General features: G+C 42.1%; 2 protein-coding genes across 11 annotated transcripts; one reads left to right on the forward strand and one right to left on the reverse strand.

Moving 5' to 3' along the window:
* Window positions 1-216: 216 nt before the first annotated feature.
* Window positions 217-8,878, reverse strand: LOC124300163 (E3 ubiquitin-protein ligase RNF13-like). 8 transcript variants are annotated; one of them, XM_046753877.1, is made up of 9 exons: window positions 8,619-8,878; window positions 6,888-7,233; window positions 6,017-6,209; window positions 5,671-5,879; window positions 5,285-5,468; window positions 5,023-5,181; window positions 4,691-4,897; window positions 4,326-4,580; window positions 217-588 (listed from the first exon to the last, which is right to left on the reverse strand). In XM_046753877.1, the coding sequence occupies exons 2-8, from the start codon at window positions 7,062-7,064 to the stop codon at window positions 4,351-4,353; spliced, it is 1,359 nt and encodes a 452-aa protein (XP_046609833.1). In that variant the 5' UTR covers window positions 7,065-7,233; window positions 8,619-8,878; the 3' UTR covers window positions 217-588; window positions 4,326-4,350. The 8 variants fall into 8 exon arrangements, with proteins under 8 accessions (XP_046609833.1, XP_046609834.1, XP_046609827.1 ...); XM_046753878.1 differs by lacking the exon at window positions 217-588 and having other exon boundaries at window positions 4,234-4,580; window positions 5,285-5,459; XM_046753871.1 differs by lacking the exon at window positions 217-588 and having other exon boundaries at window positions 4,234-4,580.
* LOC124300164 (cyclin-dependent kinase 4-like) lies at window positions 8,809-23,072 on the forward strand. 3 transcript variants are annotated; one of them, XM_046753881.1, is made up of 5 exons: window positions 8,809-8,932; window positions 19,431-20,076; window positions 20,202-20,546; window positions 20,729-20,889; window positions 21,358-23,072. In XM_046753881.1, the coding sequence occupies exons 2-5, from the start codon at window positions 19,453-19,455 to the stop codon at window positions 21,575-21,577; spliced, it is 1,350 nt and encodes a 449-aa protein (XP_046609837.1). In that variant the 5' UTR covers window positions 8,809-8,932; window positions 19,431-19,452; the 3' UTR covers window positions 21,578-23,072. The 3 variants fall into 3 exon arrangements, with proteins under 3 accessions (XP_046609837.1, XP_046609836.1, XP_046609838.1); XM_046753880.1 differs by lacking the exon at window positions 8,809-8,932 and adding an exon at window positions 12,216-12,314; XM_046753882.1 differs by lacking the exon at window positions 8,809-8,932 and adding an exon at window positions 13,122-13,228.
* Window positions 23,073-23,207: the final 135 nt, after the last annotated feature.

Consider the following 23,207-nt stretch of genomic DNA (forward strand, 5'->3'; position numbering starts at 1 on the left):
TTCGGGTACACATCCCTTGTCTGACGCGGTTTCACCCTACAAGTATTAATAGTCCACAGCTTATACACCTCGGGAGAAGTCGCTATATTCTTCAAGCACTTGCGACGCTGTGTGACCTACGCATATAGCGGAAGATGTGTAATGTGTGTATACAATACACAAGTTCACGATTGGATCCCTGACTGAAAGCACTGGGTTTGGTTTGTTAGACGGAAAGAATACCTCACCGTGTTTTATTGATGACGGTCTTATTGCTATTTAGTAAAATTGCAATCGCGTTGTAGAAATGTGATTGTTCTACTATTTTTCATATTAGGTATAATTATTCATTTCAAGTTACAGATTTTTCGAATTTTGGCAATTTAATTTCTCATCGATAACTTTTCTGTATATCCGCGGTACTCATAGTTCGATCACCCTAATTATACAAATGTATACAGTACGTTAGCAATTATTAGCAAACCACCCAGAGGTATACAAAGCGAAGTGGATTCTGACAGATTCAAGTCCGCCCGTGTAGTCTGCTTTGCAGATGAAATGCAGACGACATCGGTTGCCTTGAATCGGTTGGCATTCATCTCGTTTTCTCTACAAGAATCAAAAGTGGCTGTTCAAGCGTAGAATTCGGGAATAGGCACGGGTCTATATCTTACAATTAGTAGGACTAAAACTAAGTATGTCGGTTTGTCTGAGATTAGAAGGACGACAAATTATATCGTCCTGCGAGTAAAAGAAGGTTTTGGATAACTGATATATTTGTAAATCCGAAGTTCTTTGCAATAAGAGAACGATGCCTGCCTTCGATGGTGATTGAAAACAGATCGGTAGAACATAGTTGGGGGCTTGAAGCGACTACGTAAACTGCGTCATATGAAAACGGTAATGATATATTTTTATCCTTTATACCGCACTTGCAACGAACTGTATACTTATATGGATATTCGAAAACAATAAATAACGCTCATGTAGTGATACAGATTGTTATAACGACGCCCATGGACGTGACGCTGCTCGGCAATTTTTCGCCGACAGGCAATATAAGTCAACGTCTTGCGAAGTCACGGGGTAAACTAGAGCGAGACGTGGTGAGTGTTGCAGCCGGAGTATTAGAGTTTAGTTTAAAGGGAGGGTTGGAGTTGGGTCGGGCTGGAGCAGCATTGTATCATCACGTGCAGCCACTTGGCTGGTAAACGCAAGTGACGTTGCGCTCTCCTTTCGATTCCGCCCTGGTTTTCAGCACGTTGGGACCACCGAGTCTTTCCAGGAGCCGGAACCCTGGATCCCGGTGCAGTTACGCCGCCTTCACACACATATGCACGCATATACTACATAGCTCTCAGTTACCTGCCGAAAATTTGATGACGAGTTTGAGCAAGAAGTTTCTAATTGTATCATTCGGCGTACCGCATTTACCGTTGTTACAGTGAAAAACGGATACAGGGCAAAAAAATCCCAATTCTGATACAACTAATGAAAATCGAAATATCAAAATGAGGGTAATAATCTGGGCATATGCCAACAAGGATATCCACGTAGAGTTCAATCAATTTTACGAACGGAAATATTATCGTCTTGTTAGATATTTCGGTGTGATTTTCGGTGTGATACACCCGTGATTCGGATGTTTGTCAGAGTTTCAATGCTGATACCATGATATTTTTCAGACAAATCATCGAAATACCGAACAGCCCCCTAGTATCCACCTACAATTTAGACTACTGTTAGTATTATACCCTCCAGTCGCTCTGTACGAAGACGACATCGATCATTCGAACCGGCAATACGTTGATAAATGTTTATATCCCATACGATGTTCATCATCGCGTTTACCCGGTTTTCTAGTAGGTAATTGCGGAATATGCTTTTCTCAACTAACATTCATGCCAGTATACCTATAATAATCTCACTATATAACGCATACGACAAATCTAAATGTTGTCCCTACCCGACCACCGACACTCCGCACCGCAATGCGAGACTGATGTTTATTTAAGCGACCGTTACTTTTCTTACAACACCAACAATAACATGAAACAAATCGGGGGAAATTTCGCGTGGTGCAACGTGACCGACAGTGGCCGTGACAAGCAAGTGCTACTACTCCATAACGACGAACAGCGTTTTAATGAAACGTTCAGTATTATATGTAATACCGCGATTACGTAATTATAAACTGATATGAACATATTGAAAATTATTAACCTAGTGCATCTTTGGTAGAAGGGTTAATATACATATTGGAGTGGTCGTGAATAAAGTAATTATCAATTTTTGTTGCCCCTATGAATAGAAATATCTCCAATGAATTTTTTTTTTTTTTGATGTGACTGAACCCCTAGGCGTATGTTTCAATTCTAATCGGAACTAATGCCTCGAGCCTTTCGAATTTACCCATTTGAATAATACAGGATTTTCAGCATTCTGCGGTCAATTTTCATGGCCCTGAAATCTACAAAATTCGAATTGAACATCTACGCTGAGTAATGAAAATTTCATCAAGTTTTACATTTTTTGATACAACACATTGACGATAAACTGAAATTAGTCGCCAAGTGCCAAAAATCCTGTTGCTCAGGTAGGGAAATTCGAAGGTTTTAAGGCAGAATTTAGAATTGAGAATGAAGCCTGGGATTTCGGTTGTATTTTTGAAAATCTTTTTTGAAGTATCTCAGCCAATGCGAGCGACAAAATTCAAGAATTACCATATCAAAACCACCCTTAATACAGGTATATATTTCAGCAAATCATGTTGACCTGTAGAGAAAGTTCTCATACTAGTAATAGTAGCAGTGGTAGCAATAGTGGTAAGCGTGATATTATTACTAATAAAATTGATAATAATAATGACAATAATAATAATATTAATATAAATTAATTGAAAAACAGTAACAACATCAATAAGAGTGCAATTGCGTTTTAATGATAACTTGATAATTGAGTTAAAATTAACTTTTAAATTACACAAAATAATCGTCTCAAAGGCTCACAAACTGTACTGGCTATTTACAGCCTTTTTCACCCTACCTCTTACATTTTAATTTTCCAAACTAGCGATCGATATAAACCCAATGACTGTTGCACTGATGCAATACAACCAATAACACACAATTAAAATAAAATAAAGCCGAACCATTCCATGCCAAGTAAGACTGCGCACGTTTGATGCACACTTTCAAAGTACTCCTTCATTATACGCCAAGGTTCGTTTGAAGAGAAACTAACGATAAGCAGATGATGCATGAAAAAAAAAAGACAACCATCGGAAGTAACCTTCGTCAATCCTCTGTGCGCCCCACTGCGCCCTCGTTCGCTTCGTGAAATATATTAATCAATGTTCATTGTTTCGTAACTACTGATTACGCATGATTTCTTACTAACAGGCCCTAGCTGCACCGCAAGTTCATTCAACCGAGACAACTTTTGCGAGCTTGACGTTATTCGCATTGTGCTTGTACTTTTATTTTGCGATTCTATGTCTTGCGTTGGAAGCAAAACTCATATGTCTTATCCTTGGTCTTCGCAGATTGTTCTTTAGTATTTCACGGTACCCTAAGTTCTGAGACAATGATGCTGGGTCACTTTAAAGTTAATTTTCACAAATAACTTTCAACATAAACGATACAGTTCCCGGGTTAGAAAATTTTCATACAAAATATCCTAGGCTCTGTGTTAGAAAGATATTAAAAATTAATGGAACGGCTAGAGTACTCAATAGCATGTCTTTTGCATTCTATTCCATTTATTTCGTTTCAAATAGACGAAACTATCGATCGGAAAATACACAGACTAATTATATATTAATCCACAGGTAAGAACTGATTAATTGAAACGTTCAAAATCCATTTTTGGATCAGCGAAAAATGTTGCAATGACTAAGATACGTAGACGAGAAAAACTATTTGGCGTGAACGTTTGGACTGCCAAAAATCAGGCAAGACATAGTTGATGAAAAATTATTGAGAACTATGAGATTCCCCAGACTTTAAACTGAGCATTTGTGTTTACATCTCTAGAAAGACAGGACAGCTCTGCCCTGCAAAGAATCGTCAACGTTCTTGAACCCTATTAGAAAATACCTACCAAATTTTAATATTCCTTCTATTTTCCACTGACTTAAAAAGTACCAGAAAACCCCAAGTGATTGTTCGCAGCCAAGGTTTCACATCAATATGTTATGTTGAAACCGGAAGATTTTGAAGAAAAACTTTATACAAAATGACCAAAATCGAAATATTCCAAGGAACTCCAGTTTATTTATTCATTATATAGTTATATTTTATTTGCTTACCTCTTTTTCTATTCTTTTCTTTTTTTTTTTGCCTTACCTTTACTCGAAACAATAATTAATAACTACGCATGGTAATCATTCCTCTCATGCTCCTCCGAAAGAATTGTCGGTATGGGCAATGGATTTGTCGGTACCATTATCGGATGGCCCGAATTCGGTGCGACTGGGTTAACTAAAATTCTGGGATTTCTCACAGGCACAATTTGTATGACGGGATGGACATCTTGAGTGTCTAAATTTACTGTGTGTGGCTTCGTACTGCTTGCCGATCGTTCGAGCTCCGGTGGTTCGCCTGTGAAGCGAGTTCAAAATAAGAGTACGTTTCAAAAAAAAAAAAAAAATTTTTTTTTTAATCATAATAATCGCCGCTAATTTAATAATACTACTGAATTCGAGTGTTACCATTTATACTATGGCTGTCCGAGACCACAAACAGTTTACTTCTGGAAGATTCACCATTGTTACCGTTCTCTTCGTCGTCAGCACTGACCAACTGCCTCTCAGAGTTCAAACTGCTGTTCGAACTATTCGACCCACTCCTGTTCAGATTTCGGGAGGCTCTTGTAAAAGGATTATCCCGTTGTGGCGTAAAGGTGCCGCCTTGCGTACCTATGTATAAGATTTACGATGATTTCTTTCCAAAACTGTGAATTACTCATTGCATTGCTAATTTTGCTAATTACAACATTCCTGCTTGTAGATTGAAACTAATCAGCATGTAGGTTGACTAATACCTTGATGCCCATCGCGGATCAGTGGTGTAGAATCATCGACGTCCGTGTCACTTTCACTGTCGGTGACGCGTTCATCCGTCGCAAATACCTTACGCTTGCAAACTGGACAGACGCGTCTATTTTTCGTCAGCCACGGATCTATGCATTTCGTGTGATAAGCTGTCCAAGGGAACGAGAAACATAGAGGTCAGCGTAGCAGTGATAAGCTTGGTACACGATGCTAGTCATAGAAATTAGTTTTGACTTTTCATATCCATCTCACCGTGGGCGCATGGTAAGACCCTCAGTTTTTCACCTTCGGCATAATCTTCCAAACAAATTGCACACGTCTCGTACGGATCTCCCTTAGTATACTTGTGGGTGGGAATTTTCTTCAAGCTTGAATTAGGTAGCCTGTGCCTGCGTTGCCGTCTTCTGTCCTTGATGCATTTAATTACCTGCACAATCATTGGCAAAAGTTTTGCAACAGCTTCAGCCACTCAAGCGACATATTGACTATTTATTGCTTCTGATCGATAACCCAATGGTACTATCAATGAAATCTAATTCATTTCTAATCTATTATTTACAGCGCTTATTCAATCCGACTGTGATCAGCTATCGAAAGTACGTACAGTAATTGAAAGAGTTGTAGTAAAAATGTCTTACCATAAATATGACCATGACTAGAAAACATATTCCGACGACAATGGCAAAGGGTAGCAAAAGGCGGGTGTTGATGTTAAAAGGTAAATCATCATTAATCAGGATGAAGTACTGATCGTACAGATATTCGCTTCGAAGATAAACGCCGGTATCCTCGCCGACAAATACAGAGGGAATCCCAATGCCGCTTGGATTTTCCGCTGACATCTGTTCTGAAATATCAAACAATCTCACTCACATCAAACTCAAGGTTAGCTTTGGTGTCAAGATTCAGAAATAAATGAAACATTGCACAGCACCGGTACCACGTTGTACCCTATGATCAGAGTTAATAGTTGAATATACTTACCAATTTCGTTGCTACCTATGTTGTGTATGATCGCTGCATCATAATTAGCAGCTTGTGCCATACGGATTTTTTCTTCAAAGGTACAATTTAAACGGGCTATCAATACAATCCACTTTCCAACATAATTTGGAATATTTGGTGGCTCGGCAATTGGATTGCAGGCTGTTGGCGGGTCTGCATACACAACCATTCCCTGATGATGAAGAAAAAAATGTTTGCAATTAATGACCTACAGTATATGCATAGTCATAACTTTTGGTATCACACTTGCAAATTCCACGTCAACATACTGATCCAAACACATTGAAAATAATGCAGAAACAAAAATGAGATTTGAAAAAAGAGTGAATAATATTTATTGCTGAACGATAACAAAGTGTTGGTTAAATCCGAGTTGATTGAATTTTGATTAAGAGTTTTGAATACAATGTAACCACTTTCGAATACATCATTTACCACAGTTAATGGTTTTAGAAACTTATATTTCTCTTCACTTTTCCAATATTATCGGTGCATATACCGACAGTCAACATTCAAAACAACATCAACTATACGTCATGCAAAGAATAGCGACAGCAAGTGCGATTTCAAAACGAAATGGCACTTTAAAGGTGAAAAGTTGTCACAGATTCTTAATCCTTTATGGAAAATACTCATCGTGTCTCAAACTGCAAATACAGAGAAAACTTTGAACCCTGACATATCAGAAATTATTGTTTTCTTGTTTTTACTTTTTCTTTTTACTGCGAATATCTTTCTCTCTATGCTATGTTTGATAAGATAAAGCAAGTTTGAAAATATTGTGAGTGAAGGAGTGATATAGGAAAATCGAATATTTGTATATTCTCAATATTACATACTGCGCTATTACCTTTATTCCTTCTACTGGTATGAGGCCACCAAATCTTGCCGGAGCATCACGAAATTCAGTTATCTGATGCTTAGCTGTCGTTGAAAACACTAGGATATCGGCACCAGCATATGCGACGCATATCGTTAATATGGCAAGCCATAATTGAACTCTGTGGCTAAGGCAACAGCGAGGCATTCTGGCAAAAGTTCAGTGCGCAAACAGTTTCATCTAATTCAAGATATTCACCTATTTTACTCCATGAGCATATCACAGACATTAATCATCACTGCGGTTCTCTAATGAGTACGTGTCCAGGAAAATTCGGGTGTCATTTTCACCACGAAGAAACACACCGAATGTGAGCCTTGAAAAATAATGCGGTACTAAATTATGATTATAAAATAGACATTTATTTCAATTTCGTATGTCATACACGTGTTTCATAAAGGTCTGCACATGATTACTGTCGATCATACAAGTTGAATATTAGTTGTTTGAAATATTAATTGTTTGGAAATGGAAAAAATGCAGCTAGTGGAAGTAAAGAAACTTGGTCCCCTGCCTAACATACCATATTTATACACTCCGACTCTTGATTGTAATTCGGACTCATTCCCTTCCATAGTCAAATAGTAGTCCTGCATTGTAATTAAGGGCATGTCTATTCACACGCATCTGCATTCTTTACTGAGCAACAGCTACCGCCAGCGTAGTACATTTCGCGTGTGAGCGTTTTCGTTATGGATAATAATTTACAATAACTCTAGCAATTGTATGATAAAGACTAAAGTTATTGGAAACACAATCGAAAATCCTGAACGCTTAACATTTGGTGTGTTTAATATGTCTGTTGTAGACTTCAGCAAAGTCACTGAGGCGTGCAAATAGTCATGTCATGAAATACTTCGGTCGGTTTTTCAGTACATATTTGCTAAAATACCAGCCAACAGAAAGATAATCCATTTAATCGAGCGATTCGACGATGAAACAAAGCTAACGAAAAACAAATAGTTCTTAAAAAAGTACAATTACTATCTTTTTTTCTTATTTTTCGTTGAAAAGGATTGGGTTCAAGGTATCTTCAAAGATGTTAAGACGTGAACTCCGTAGTGCAAACGCTATCATCAGATTGAGGTATTGTCCAAATATATTGTTGTTTGGTTGGAGGGGGTAAGTGGGGGGGGGGGGGGGGGGGGGGGGCATTCTGCGATGAATATACCTGTTTCTGATGCGCAGTTAAGAAGAGTCGTACATATAAACGGATAAATACTGCTAAAATCTTGTAACAAAGCACGAGAGTGAAAGAACAACGGTACGCCACCTGATAAACAAAGTCGACGTAGACGGCAAAGGACAGGTCGCGGCACGCGAACGTCGTCTTAAGCCCGCCGACTCGCGCAAGGACACATTTGTTAATGGAACGCAGAGCGGCCCGAGGATTTAGGTTATCGTTGACAGATCGTAATATTTTGAACGCGCCCGCGACGAGCTATTCGTCAATAATTATAAATACCAATATGTTATCAGCTGACTGTCTCCGCGCCGATCCCTTTAGCTTTAGAAAACGAAACGTCAGATTCACGCATGCATGCGTGCATACATGTGTATGCAATCCGCGTATATGTGTGGGTTTATGCGTATGCATGCACGTATTTTATGTATGTACCTACATCCGTACGCAGAGGGAGTTCGAAGTGTGATATCCACGCTACGCAAAAGATTTGCCATTGTTCGGTAGGACGATCTTACCATGTGAGAACGAGCCTTCGATCACGTTTAGCTGATTCGCATCTGGTTAACTGACTAATATGCCCGATTGCCTAATTGTACCGAATCTTTACATTATTCCAAGTGAATATTCCACACACCATTAATTTGTCCAATGTTGTGTTGGTGTTTTTTTTTTATTCTTCTATTTTTGCAGCAGCAGCAGCAGCAGCAGCAATTCACTCGTAATTTGCACTGTGACGAATCGCGTTCATCGCTATTTGTTAACGCTGACAAGCCAAGAGCCAACCACCGCACTCGCTACTCAACTGCCTCGAGTGAGCCGAGCATGCCGGGTAATTATAGTATCTCTCTTTTCTTTTCTTCCTATCTTATGCGTTACAGAACACACGCCAGCCGATTGACAGCTAGCACAGCTATGTTGTGACGATGACAATCACTTCAGGAGGTGGCGCCGCCACATTCTCCCAATCGATATCTCCCAAAGCCTTCTTACCGATCGCGGTCAGACAGGCGCTTTCGCTTATGAAACTAGAGACATGGCTATTTTTCTGTGTCATAAAACAAGTTTTTACTAACCGCAAAGACAGTAAAACTAGTAGACTATTATGGGTCGGAATTTTGATAATTCCAGTCGATACGGGAGCCAAGTTCATTTTCTCAGTATGACAAGTGTACATAATATCGCAGTGATTCGTACAGGGGTATAGGATATACATAGAGAACATTTGAGTATATGGCAATGGATGAGTCTGAAAATGGCACGATTCAATCAATTTCTTTTTTCGATCCGAAATGATCTGATCTTGTCGTAATTGATTATTCGTGTGTCGGTTAAAAGATATAATTGGTACCTGATAATTTACCGGCAAGGTTTTGTTTCATCAGCCTCGTGTCTAATACCATCTCTTGTGTAACTATTTTCGATTCAGTCCATGCTTTCCACTATTTTGCATTTCTCTGACCAAATAATAGAAAAACCTAATAGAGCAAAAACCCGAGCAAAAACCTGTCTTCAGTCTAGTTTGGCAGGTTTCGGCACTCGAAGTATTCGGAGACCCAGTCCAACCTCATTTCACGATCAACACTCTAAATGTGCTCTTTTCCTAATTCTGTCTACATGCATCACTTCGTGTCTTAATTCAAACGTTTCAAACTGTATCGCAGACCCAAAAGGCATAGATAGATGGATATAGATTTTTGTCAGCCGTGAGATTGGATCACCTCTAGCAATTACATATAAGGTATATATATTATCAAAGAGAATATACTTAAATTGAACGAAGAAAGGCACGAGTCGATATTACAATAAACAATTGATAAATATCAGATCACTGAATCAGAAAAACCAGGTACTCGTATATAATATATACGACATTAAACCATAATAACATACCCGTTCGAAACAGCAATTAGAAAAAGAACCAAAAGCTAGATTATTACCAGACAGTAGAGAGCACCAGTGGTGTCAATGAATCACCCTATTGTTAGATTAGATTACTTCGAATAAAATCGATTTAGAAAAAGATAAATATTGGACATCAGCCAATCACGTAGAATGTAACAAAGAAGTTGCATACAGAAAATTTTAACTATTATAAACTAGGGGGAAAGTGGGAGAGAAAGAGATAGAGACAGGGGACGAAATGATTGTTCATTTATGTGAACGAGAACGGTTTGGTCGAATAGATACTGGTTTTAAAATTTAGCCGTAAGTATACGTAAGATAATGAATTACTACACCTAGCGCCCTTAGAGCCAATGCTGATAGGTATAACGCGCATGACATATGTAAAGAATTTACTCGTATGTACGTACCGGGGCTAGTCGTTGTGTAAGATACGCGACGCAAAAATTTTTCTTTTGCCTTCTAGTTTGAAAAATTGTACTTCATTTCGAGTTCGATCTCGCAATGTAACCGATATACATCGACTTGTCTTTTCTGCTCGGCTAACTTCTCTGTAACAGTTACTGTGTTGCATCGTGTGGAATCAAGTCGCATTCTGTACTTGTCATAAGAGGAAAAAATTTTAATCTCCGAAAGCTCCCCGCAGTACATAGGTATGTTATACATATACGATATACATATATCGCACAGTATGTATACCGAAGCATATCGTCGCAGGAAATGTTCCCACAGAAAATGCTACTGTGTTATATTACACGGACGCGCGATAACAGATCGCAGTAATAGAATTCCCCTATCGCCGCTCCGTGCAGAGCGAGCACGCGTTTACACTCAACGAGGTTGATTTTGTCGGTGACAGTTTAAAGTCATCAACCAACTGGATGGTGAAAACAGGTCGTCCTGTGGCATAATTAACCTCGCGGAGTATACGTCTGTCTCTACGCCTATTCAAGAACCTCCGAGCTATCGTAACTCCAAAAATTCTTACCGCGAGTAAAACGTGTTCGAAAAATGTTACTTCTAGCTTATATGGGTTCGAAGCGAAGGTATTTAAAAAAGACGATACGCAGGTGAACAGAGCATCGTTTCCCTATAGCGCTGACCTCAATCATTTACGCCCTTGAACCGTGGCTTTTGGTTACATTTTAAAATTCAAACAGAAGTTTCCAACTTGAAGCGGCGATGCCCAGCTGCTTGGTGCAGACTAAGTAGAATCTAAAAATTTAGCGAGCAATGACCCGGGTCATCGAAACCCACAACTGATGTAAGAAGTCCGCGCGGAGCTCACAGACCTCAAGGAATACGAAGATCCCGCGAAAATGTGATTCGCGGGGACGAGCGACTTGTTTGCATTCCCGGATGATCGCTTCAGAGTCAAGCATGTCGGGCAAAACCGGGACAAGAACCGGGGGAAGTAGGAAATGAAATAGCGAAATTAAGGCTACTTGGATACACCGCGTACATACGTATCCTTCTGAAAGGTGGAAGAGGAAGATGAAACGGGCGACCGGAAGCGGGAGAGAGAGAGAGAGAGAGAGAGAGAGGAGGGGGAAGGTAAGGGCACAATGTGGTTGATGAGCGAGCGGTTCAAAGTCTTTTAGAGGGCTGTGACCTTGTTAGTTGTCGGTTGAGTCTTGGGCGACAGAAATATCTCGGCGTAGTTTCCCGATCCCCTCCATGCACAGCGCCCGAGAGGGACCCTCAAGGGCCCCGAGAAAGTGCACTCCTGGGCAAAGCGCCTCCTTGCCTGGGAGTTGGGACTGGCGTGCATCGAGAAGCATTCCATTCATGTTTGAGGCACACTCGGCCTGCCGCTCGCTTTCAGCCTCCGCCTTCCTACAGCCTTCTGTTAGCTTCGGTCCGAGACCCCGGGTTGTTGTCGGGTAAGTCGGGTGAGCCACGCTACGCCGCTACTCGCAGTACGTCCCCGTGTCCTCAGGAGGCAGTGGCAGAGAGGAGAGGACGAAAGGGATTCGTCACCGGGTAAACCTTCGCTCGGAGCTGACGTTAAAAATATTTCCCTTAAAACTCTGTTATATATTCACAGTGCGGAAAGTACGGTCCTCCCGTGGAGTTTTCAACCGCGATACGAAACTCTCGCCTGTTCCCCGGCGATATCTACCGCGGTTCACCTCTCCCCGGCTGCATCCCACTGCTGCGAGACAACACCGAAACTCGAGTGATACTGTGGTGGGTGATTGTGAACCGAAGAGACAGTCTAGCTAGGGCAGTCAGCCACTCGGGCTTTCGTTTGTACTCCTCTCGTTTCCGGCCGCACGTGCTCGCGGGGATTCACCGGCTTATCGTAGGTAAGTAGACTGGTTATATTATTACTATACCGTGAATGCGTCGACACGTGGTGACGACAGAGGCAGGCGGAGGAGGAGAAGGAGCAGATGACGGGGGAGACGAAACGCGCTTCATTCGTACGGTCTGTACGCTTGTTCCGTAATACGAGGACGCGTAGGTATGTACATGTACGTACGTACAAGACCCCCGTGAGATCGGGGGCATAACTGCGGGGCCGGCCGACCACCCGGTGACCGTCTTGCGCAGCCGGCCCAAACGGTTCATCCCGAACGGTGTCGGTCATTGCATCGCAGTGTTCTCGCGTAGACAGCCGTTACGCTACTCGCATCGTCCCGAACGAGGACGTTCTCGAGGTGGTTCTTCCGTCCTGGCTCCGCGCTGCGTCGCGTCGCGTCGCCTATAAGCCTCGGGTTGGGTCGCGCCGCGTTCCTTCGAACCACGCCGCCCGTGAGAACTAGTCGGCGCGTCACCGGCGCCGCCTGCAACGGACACGCCGTGTACCCATACCCATACCCACCTATACCTACGTATTTGCCTTCTCAAATGAAACGAACGAACCCTCGAACCTCGACCGTTTAACTAGTTATCGTTTACGAATTGATAATCCGTTCGGGAGATAACGATAAAAAAGTTTATTCGTTGCCGGAGGAGTTCGACGATAACCTGAACGTGTATCATATGTATGTACACACGTTGTACACATGCCCAGGACACCTCTCCACCCGGCATCGTATTATTTATTATTACTCAATAACGCAGCTATTACCGTTCGGGGCGCGATAATGCAACAAAACGGTGATTCCGTACTACCTCGAGTCAAGTCCGCGCATCGAGTCAGCGTAATTGCAATGGGTCGAATGAATACGGTTTGGCTGCAACTGCGGGCACTTAATTGCGGATGGACTTGTCTCGGGTAAATAGCGTTATTTGAAAAAGAAGTATATATATATAATGTATGCGTGTACACATTACGTTCCGAAGCTAAACGCCTGGCAGCTACACATTGTGACCATATACACGGTACGTGTGTAAACCTGTAATGTGTCTACCCAGCTCTGTATCCCGTATCTTATACGAGTACATACGCACGTGCGCACATATCCACTTCAATTCTCGATCACCGATACTAAATAGTTTCGTGTAAACATTACGGCTTGGTACTTCGTGTCGTTACGAACGTGATTCTACCAATTTCTCATTTTTGATACTTCACGTATACTTTCTCGGAATCGGCAATATTATCACAATTGCGATAGTTGTGCAATTATTGTTCGTTTCGCGGTTATATCCCGCACACCGCACGGATTTCCCCGCTAACGGCGTTTGACCCAAGCACCGCATATCGAAGTCTGTTAAAGGGGTGCCCTGGTCGATTTCAACGTTGACGGATATATCGCCAAATATCGAAGCTTACGTACTTCCAACGCAAAAAGTACTTGACAGCCCTATTCTATACATAATTCTGAACAAAGAAACACTGCGATGCATTTTCATTTGACGTAGAAATATAGAAATGGCACGGATTCTACGAAGTCGCAAAGGTGAATTCGTTTTTTTTTTTTTTTTTTAATTTCTACGTCAAATGAAAATGCATTGCAGTTATGCAGCAAAAATTTCTGTTCAGAATTGTGTATAGAATGAGGCTGTTAAGCCCTTTTTTGCGTTCGAAACATGTGCGCTTTGCTATTTGGAGATATATAATACGTACGTCAACGTCGTAATCGACCATGGCACCCTGTTAAACATTTTCCTGATCTTGTATTTTCCTTCTCGCTCCTTCGCAGGTCGTCGGTTTCCTTCAAATATTTTCCCACACTTTTCCTCTTACCTGGAGTGGTAAAAACAGCTGCTCCTTCTGAGAACTGGTAGGTGGCAAGACCAGAGATAACGCTAACTACAGATATGCTGGACGAATTTCGGCATTTGGATTTTTTTTTTATCTTACCTACGGAACTTCCATGTTTCCTGTTTAGCATGAACAATTATTATACATCGTGCCTAGATCGCCTAGATTGTTAATCATAAGCGTTACCGATCGAGTTAAACGTTACAAAAAAAATTTCTGTACGTCACGCAATTATCGTTGTACCGTTAAAATTGGTTAACTACAATGTATCTGTTCTGTTTGTATCGACCGCCTGCACCAAGCTCGACGGTAATGACAAATTCTCTCGGCCACATTTACCACGTTTAATACACACTATACGTATACGTATTTTAAAAACCTGCAAGGATTCCAATTTCTCTTGCATATCCTTGTACCATATAGCCAAGGTTCTTCCGCTCTTATTGTTAGATGATTTGAACGTGATAACTATAGTCGCGATCACACGTGGATTAGTTTAGTATATGTATTTTTTAACCGACTGAACAGCCACGTATGATAATTGATAGTCGAGGAGGTGGAATTACATACGCAATTCCTGGAAACAGCCCTATCCCACTTCCGACTGCGAATACAAATGCTCACGTGTGTACCTTTGCGCGTGCATGTATTAATTAATACACGGTCGTATGCACTATGCCTATACCTGAATAAATCTATCAAGGTTCTCGCTAGAATGTAACTAACACCACATCAGCGCTGCGCAATTGCAAAAGTCTTCTGGAAATATAGGTTTTACTGTTTACCGATATTCGAGGGGGTCCGCGACGCTACCATGCGAGCCTTTAATCATGCCGTTAGCTTTCAGAGTATTCGCATAGCATTCTATTGTAAGAAAACTTGGCGATGAAAACTCGAGGAAAATATCCCTAGCGCGAAAATGGACGTTGAGTAATGAAGAAAAATGTTACTGCCAAAGTATGCAAATTACAGGTGAAAGAAATGCACCGCACGATGATGTAATAATACCTATATCTACACTGTATCTACTCTGTTTGGGTAACCAATACTGTGTAGAATAAACCAGTTGGTCTGTGTTTTGCCGTTGACAGAAAAATCTTTTTGTATTCCACTGTAAAATGCTACGGGCTTGCAGGAAAATTCGTTATCTACAATTAAGTACGTACCCGTGCTGGTTAGATCTACGCAGACTTTAGTTGTATAACATACCTTCCTCGTGTTCCTAATTGAGCGTAATACAGAGTTTGTATAAATATGTGCGACAGTGCGGTGCGAAGTGTCAACGTAAAGACCAAGTCTCGATTCAATCATTAATTCTAAGCGTATTTTACACGTTCTTTTGCTGCCAGTTTCTTGCTTCGATTGGGCTGGTCCGACATCAAGCCCCAAGACAAGACACGGAAGCTTAGGTTGAACTTTTCAGAGTAAAATCTCCCTCGCCGGTAAAAATTTAATAGTTTATAAACAAAGTAAGGATTTCTTGTCGCCAGAAGTGCAGGGTTGCAACAACATGTCGAAAAAGAGTGGAAATATCGGGACCGAATAAAAAAATTACCACCAGCCCACTGGTGTTGAAAGTTCAAACTAAGAAGAGGGATGTATCAGATCAGCTGATTGTTTTTCTTAAATTATATGAATTTTAACAATAAAACAAGCAAAAAAACTCCGTACAGCCGTTACGTCTTCGTTGTTACTTTCGCGCAGTTTTCTCTGTCTTCATATTTTTCCAAATGGACAAAAGCGATCAGCTGCTATCCCGTTCTTCTTACGCCATATTGCTACGACACGCCCCTATTTTCAATCCCGCTATCAGTACGTCGAGGAGCAAGCCTGCTCTTCATATGCAATAGTAATTAAATTGAAAGCGAATGATAGACTGAGTAACGAATAGTACAGTTGTGCGTGGTATGCGTACACTGCGTACAGGTCTTTTTTCCTCCGCTCGTACAACTTGCCACGAACGGGGATGAGAAAAAAAACTGAATGCTCGTGATAAGAACGTTTAGTTTATTATTTCCTCCCGATTAAGATTTTCTGGCGTTCGGTCCCATTTCCTTTCTCCTCACTTGAACTTTGTTTACTTTTTCTTTGCGTCTTTTACATTCTGATTTCTTTACCATTTACCTTTGCAACGTGTATGCAGTAAAAGTCGTCAAAGATGATGGTATGGGTTCTTCGTCACACACACACACACACACACACACACACACACACACACACACACACACACACACACACACACACACACACACACACACACACACACACACACACACACACACACACACGCAGGTATAGCTTGGTAGGCCTGTATTCTGTTTATAAGGCGCAGGACAAGTTACAAGGAGCGAAGGTGAGAATTAAATTTGTAACCAAAACAATTGTATAATATATGGCCGAATGGTGACCCGCAGTTAAGAGTGACGCGGCTGGTATCCTTAGCTTATTGTTAGCATTAAAAATCACAAATACCTATAATCCTCGAATCCTCGTAATTTTACAACTGTAACACTTTAACGGTCATCCCGCAGACGGTTGGTCAATGCCTCAACCGAATAGGCAAACTACCTATACTACCCACCGTCGCGTATTGTACATACCTACATGTACGTGTTGCCTGTATACATTAATGCCGGCTGTTGTTAGTCAATGAGGTTCTCAACCGCAGCTGCGTCGCACAGTGGTAAAATCATGCAATGTTTTGCTATGGTCGCAATTGCTGCTTCATGATTTTATGGACGCTACACAATGTATTGGCACTTACCCTATCGGGGTATAGCCAAGAAGGAAAAATAAAAAGAAGAAAACGCATACGCGGTTGCATATATAGATCAGTAACGAGAAATACGTAAGATTCATTCAAGTTATTTCTTGGAACGCACTTTCATTACGATCCATTTGCGGTATGACTGCCGCTGTAACTGCGCTATCACGAGCATGCAAAGGCTATGTATAATTACAGAGGAAATATTATTCCTTGAAGCGGGCCCCTCAAATCGCTCGAGTATGGGTTGTCTTTTTGTTCTGCACTAACCGCTGCAGCGGGATCGCCACTTTCCTGAGGCGAGCTGGCCGCTTCGACACGTATTACCTGTGCATATATGCATGCGTGCGTGCGTGCGTGCGTGCGCGCGTGTGTGTGCGTGTGTGTGTGTGTGTGTTCGTGCGTGCGTGCATATAGTACGTGGCGCTCTTCATTCGCGTATCTCTACCACTATTTTCATTAAACCGTCGTCTAGTTGGCACCTCACCCGACACACACAAACATATCCTGCATCTGTACACATCGTTCTATACGAATATCCTTTACAATCTTCCAAACCAACAATGAGAATTGCGATTATCCCCTTTCGTCTATATTTTTCCCTCCTTTTTGCTCGTACCATCTATTCTAATCCTAGTATTCAATTGAACTGAACGTTAATATAACCCATTGTTTGTCTTTCGATATCCTTGCATGGCACTCTCTCTCTTTCTCTCTCTCTCTCTCTCTCTCTCTCTCTCTCTCTCTCTCTCTCTCTCTCTCTCTCTCTCTCTCTCTCTCTCTCTCTCTCTCTCTCTCTCGTTCTTTCTCGCGCGCGCACATCTCCCGCATCTGATCCCACAGGCAAGCATGCGTGCCTGATTAATATATATATATATATTATTATATATACAACACTCGATATATAATAAATAGATACTACTTGTACATACATGCACCCGTTCGCTCACTGCCGTTTTTGCTTTTGCGATTCTGACTCAACAACTGACACCAAATCATTCTTCCTGTACGTTGCAGTTTGTTTTCCGTTGAATTATTCTCAGGTCATATGTGAAATATAATTTTCTGAACAGGTTCATTAGGAACTTGAGTATACGAAACAGTGCAATTACTGCGTTCCGTTTTTCTATCCATATAATGTAATGCACAAACCTAACACATGCTACTTATTTTATTTTTCTGTTCATCACGTTTCTCGTTTCGATAAACCAGGCACACGTGCGTGAGAAGTTATGAATATGAATTTACACTGTACATATACATATACCTCTGAAGCTATTACGCGGATTATCTCAAAAACGTTTGTACTTATTCTGTTACTTCCTGGTAGGGCCATGTACAGCGCGAGTTTTCAATGGCTCTGAAAGTGTAAAGAAGTACGGGTATTCGGGTGTATGAAAACTCATGGTAGTTAAATTACCGGCAGGTGTTATGGCGGCAATGCAGATGTCACAGGGCCGGAGAAACCTAGTCTTCCGAACCACTATAGGGTGCACTCTCTCTCAATAGGGCCGCAACAGTATAGGTACAAGTGGGGAAGCGATTTTCTGGGAATCGGAAGACCCCCACGACGTATCTTCGCGCGAGCGTCGCGTCAAGTAAACATCGCTACTCTCTCATATTAGGACGAGCTTCTCATCCACGCGCGTATACATTGTTTACGTCGGTTAGACTGCAATTTCATTTTATTTTAGCCTGGAAAAATACTCGTGTGTCAATATTGTATTAACACATCAGTTTTTTTTTTTTTTTTTTTTTTTTTATACACAATTATTCATGTAATTGTTTTACATGAAAGATTGTGTGCTCAAATGGGAATAAGTTTGTTCATGTGGTAATAGAAATGAGAGAACCATTGCATTTTCTGCGCGAACCTATTGAACTCTGGAGATCTCTGCTTCGAAGCCTGGTACGAAAGCGGAGAAGCGGAGAAGCGGCCCTAATGAGAGAGCGGACTGCATTATTACCTATACATATAATGTACCTTTGATCCGATAAGTGGCGTGTACATGATAGACCGCGTGTATTATACATATCTAATTCACGATATTGCACAGGAAAATAGAAACAAGGTAAGAAGAAGCGGTGGGATAACAATAATATAACATTGCAGCCTCGTCAGCGTGCGCGCATATATAGGAATAGCTATACTTATATACATATAACGGGACAACTAATAGAACCGCGTGGAGGGAACCTCTCGTAGTATGCCGGGGCCCATGGATATGTTGTAGAAACTCGTATGTCCTTCGTTTGGGCTGACAGTAGCAGACGCTAATGTTTCACGTAGCGAGGCTTTAACCGTGGTTACTCTCCGCATTGTCTGCTGCCGCGGCTCCGCGTCCCTTGGCCCTTTCAAATCCACGCAGTGTATAATGGAGTTGAAGAGTCTACGTGCCACCTCCCGTTCAAAGTCATATACCGAATGAAGTTGTGACTACGGTTTCGGCCTGCGAACCCCCATTGTCTCAGCAATACGGTAACGCTCGATCTATCTCGACGCAGGTAGAACCGAGGGGATGTCGTGATGGCAGAGAGGTCCCGGCGGCCGAGCTCCGAGCTCGGATCAGACCCGGCTTCATCACCGCCGCCAGCCAAGAAGCCCAGGACGACCTCCGGGGACTACGGAGAGTCCGGTGAATCCTCGGTGGAACCCAAATCACTCGGGGAACCGGGAACAACAACCCCGCCGCCGGTCACTTCGAGCGTCGGCAGCGAGCACACCGAGCCTCGAGGAGCCGATCAGGCGGGAGGCCAGCCAGACGAACGGCCCTCGGCTCCGTCCCCAGTTCCCGGCCCTTCGGGCATAACGGAGGCGGAGGAAGACGTGGTCGTCGTTCCTCTGCCACCCTTGTCTCTCTTGCCTAAATCGGGCAGCGGGGAGACGAGCGCCGGGCAGCTGGAGCCCGGCATCGCCGGAGCTTTCACGGTGCAGGCATCGCTGATGGGAGAGCTAACCCACTACCAGGAATTGTCCCTTATCGGGAACGGGGCCTACGGGACCGTCTACAAGGCGAAGGACCCCGCGAGCGGGCAGGTTGTCGCTCTGAAAAAGGTCCGCGTCCCGATCACCGACGATGGCCTACCGACCTCGACGCTGCGGGAAATTGCCGCCCTCAAGCAGCTCGACCAATTCGAGCACCCGCACATCGTAAGCATTTTTTTTGTCACGTTAAACTCTTAGCTCCTTTTTCTGTTCCTAATTATCATCATCCTTCTTTACTCGTTATGCCTATGTCAATTCAGTATCAGTATATGTGCTCCAACTCGTTTCAGGTAAAACTTTTGGATGTCTGTCAGGGCAGATATTTGGACCTGCCGACAGAGGACGAGCGATCGGAAACGGTGAACCGAGGCTTAACGTTGTGGCTCGTATTCGAACACGTCGAACGAGATCTCGCCTCGTTCATGGCATCCTGCCCTCCGCCTGGTATTCCGGGTAACAAGATCAAGCAAATGTCCAGGGAAATACTCCTCGGCGTCGACTTCCTTCATAGTCACAGGATCGTTCATCGTGACCTCAAGCCTCAGAATTTGCTCGTCACGAGTCAAGGGAGAATCAAAATAGCTGACTTTGGTCTGGCCAAGATTTATGACTTCGAAATGCGGCTCACTTCCGTGGTAATTACTTACAACTATAGCGGAGATTACCGCAATTGTGCCGATATCCCTTACACGTCCGTTCGACCTTCTTTTTATTCACTGTACGTTTCATATAGTTGACAACTTTTGTAACAATTTTCTACTGTTCGCGTATTCAACGAAATCCGGAGTAGTTGGAGTGTGTTTTATGGTGATTTCAGGTCGTAACGCTGTGGTATCGGTCGCCGGAAGTACTTTTGGGATGCGCGTACGCGACTCCGGTGGACATTTGGTCAGTTGGGTGCATCCTGGCCGAACTCAGCAGGCTTGAACCACTTTTTCCAGGAACGAGCGAAGGCGATCAGCTAGACAGAATATTTCAGTAAGTTGCGTCGAAATAGCACGGGATTATAAATGGTATAGATATATGTATACATACATAGGTATATCGCGAACGGTTGTTCTGATGTCTCAGGTGTAAATTTTACGACTCGTGTTTGTTCATCCGCACGTCAGAACATTTCTTAGTGTTATACGATATTGTAACGATAATTAATCGCCTATAAATCATATCTTGCTTGAAGAAAAGTGGAAGGAAAGATATGTAGCTCGAATATTTAGTCCCGAAAACCTGCGGCCACCGCTAAACAGTTTACAGCGTTCCGAATACTCCAAATCATAAAATGACCGACTATGCCTTATTAATCGACGCTATGAAAGATTTATAATACTAAACTTATTGATCTGCTTCGCTTCCGTTTAACGCTAATTTAAGCGAGTAAGAGTAATGTGAAGAAATTTTTGGTCCTCACAATCCAACTACATGACGGCAGTTTTCATTTATCCGCAGAGTGATTGGCACGCCGTCGCAGCAAGAATGGCCGGAGGACGTCTCTTTGGGTTGGACAGCGTTTCCGCACCGACAGCCTGTTCCTCTCAGATCTGTAATTCCGGATCTACCCGATCCTGGTTTGGACTTGATACAAAAAATTCTCAAGTTCGACCAGCGTAGTCGTTTGACTGCCGCACAAGCGCTCAATCATCGATACTTCACGGCAGAGAGTTCTTGATGATACGCGGTAAAAGGCTCGGTCATTCCCTTCGCCGAAATTGGCCAAGATGTGAACGGGTTCTTTACACCGGGGGTAAAGATTGTTTGGATCGACAACGGCATCTCTGTGGGCGGCAAAAAAAATATTCTATTTGAGGTATTGAAATTTTTCTTGGGTCGACAAAATATTTTTTTCCGGCAACAAACGTTTAGCTGCCTCGAGTGATACATTTTCTTCGTTGCGGCAAAGTAACTATCGTTGATCCAAATAATCCTTCCTCACCGTGTAACTATAGCTTAACTCTCATAGCATAGAACAATAGCCTCATAAGAAAGTTATTATCATTCCAAGGGCACGGAAGCATAGAGAAATTATTACGGACACCATAATATACAAATAGTAGTATCAGTGAAATGTAGATTCTATTATCGAATATCAAGTATCCAGGTTGAAACGGGTCTTGACCAGGGATTCGCAATTTTACGCGTCGTAGAACGCTCAATTTTTATCTCCGAAATTTCATTTGACATGATAGACATGTTGGTTAGTATTGTTTACTGTTTAGAGTAGCTTGTGAAGAAATTTGGAGGCTCGAGTAGGTTTGTACTTTTCGATCCTTGTGTTTTTTCCTTTCCCATTGAATTCTTTTCGGTTTTGCTACCGTCTTCTTAATTTAGAAAATATACGTGTAATACGCGAGTATTTAAGAGAAACTGCGCTGAAGAGAAAAACGTTATAGATACCACTTAAATATTTGTTCATCGCGGCTGGCGCTTGGTAATGCGTTGAAAGAAACACTTGTTTGTAGTGTAGAACCCGTTTTAAGGTTGGCGCCTCGAGTTTGTCGTCTCATGCGACGAATCCTGGAAAGATCCAATTTGCACCCGATTTGCGCCTATAAATCTACGGAAAGAGCTGAAAGAAGAGACGAACAAAGAGCGCGCAACGCTTTATTCGCCTGGTCGCGTCCGCAAAGTACAATTCGTAAAATATTCCTCATGTTAAACTTAATAACCTTAAGTAAGATATCTATCTAGGTGTAGTATACTATATATACACACACATTATTTTGAGACTGGAGTCGTTACTGACTCGTTAGGACTATATCAGAGATACCTGCGGGGATCATCCGTTATACAAAAAGTACTGCCATAAACGTTAAGAATTAACGCTAATTGTAAGTTAGAGATTACTTAAGATAATTACGAGGTAACAACTGAACTTTGTGCTTTATTGTATGATACACTTCACAAATTACTTCATACATTCTTCTTCACGCACATTATATAAACTGCGTACACATACATAGGTATAATATGTCATATGATTTAATTGCGCATATTGTTAGGTATAAACGTTGCTTCGGTATAACGGAATGTTGACATTGGATGATTGTCGCAACTTTCTGCATAAGAAGCACAAATCATAAGTCGAGCATTGTCAGCATAAACAATAGATATGCTAGAATACAGAATCAATAAATAGACTTTATACTTTTGTATTTGATACGGCTGTCAGTTTCTCATGCCCGCCTCGTCTCTCTACGCCGGATGCAGCGGCGCGCAAAACCTCAGTCATTACCCCTCACTCACAATCAGCCACGTACGAAAACTTTTTCGATTAATATTATGACAATGGATGTTAACAA

Source organism: Neodiprion virginianus, chromosome 3, assembly GCF_021901495.1.
Source record: "Neodiprion virginianus isolate iyNeoVirg1 chromosome 3, iyNeoVirg1.1, whole genome shotgun sequence".
In the NCBI taxonomy this organism is placed as follows: domain Eukaryota; kingdom Metazoa; phylum Arthropoda; class Insecta; order Hymenoptera; family Diprionidae; genus Neodiprion; species Neodiprion virginianus.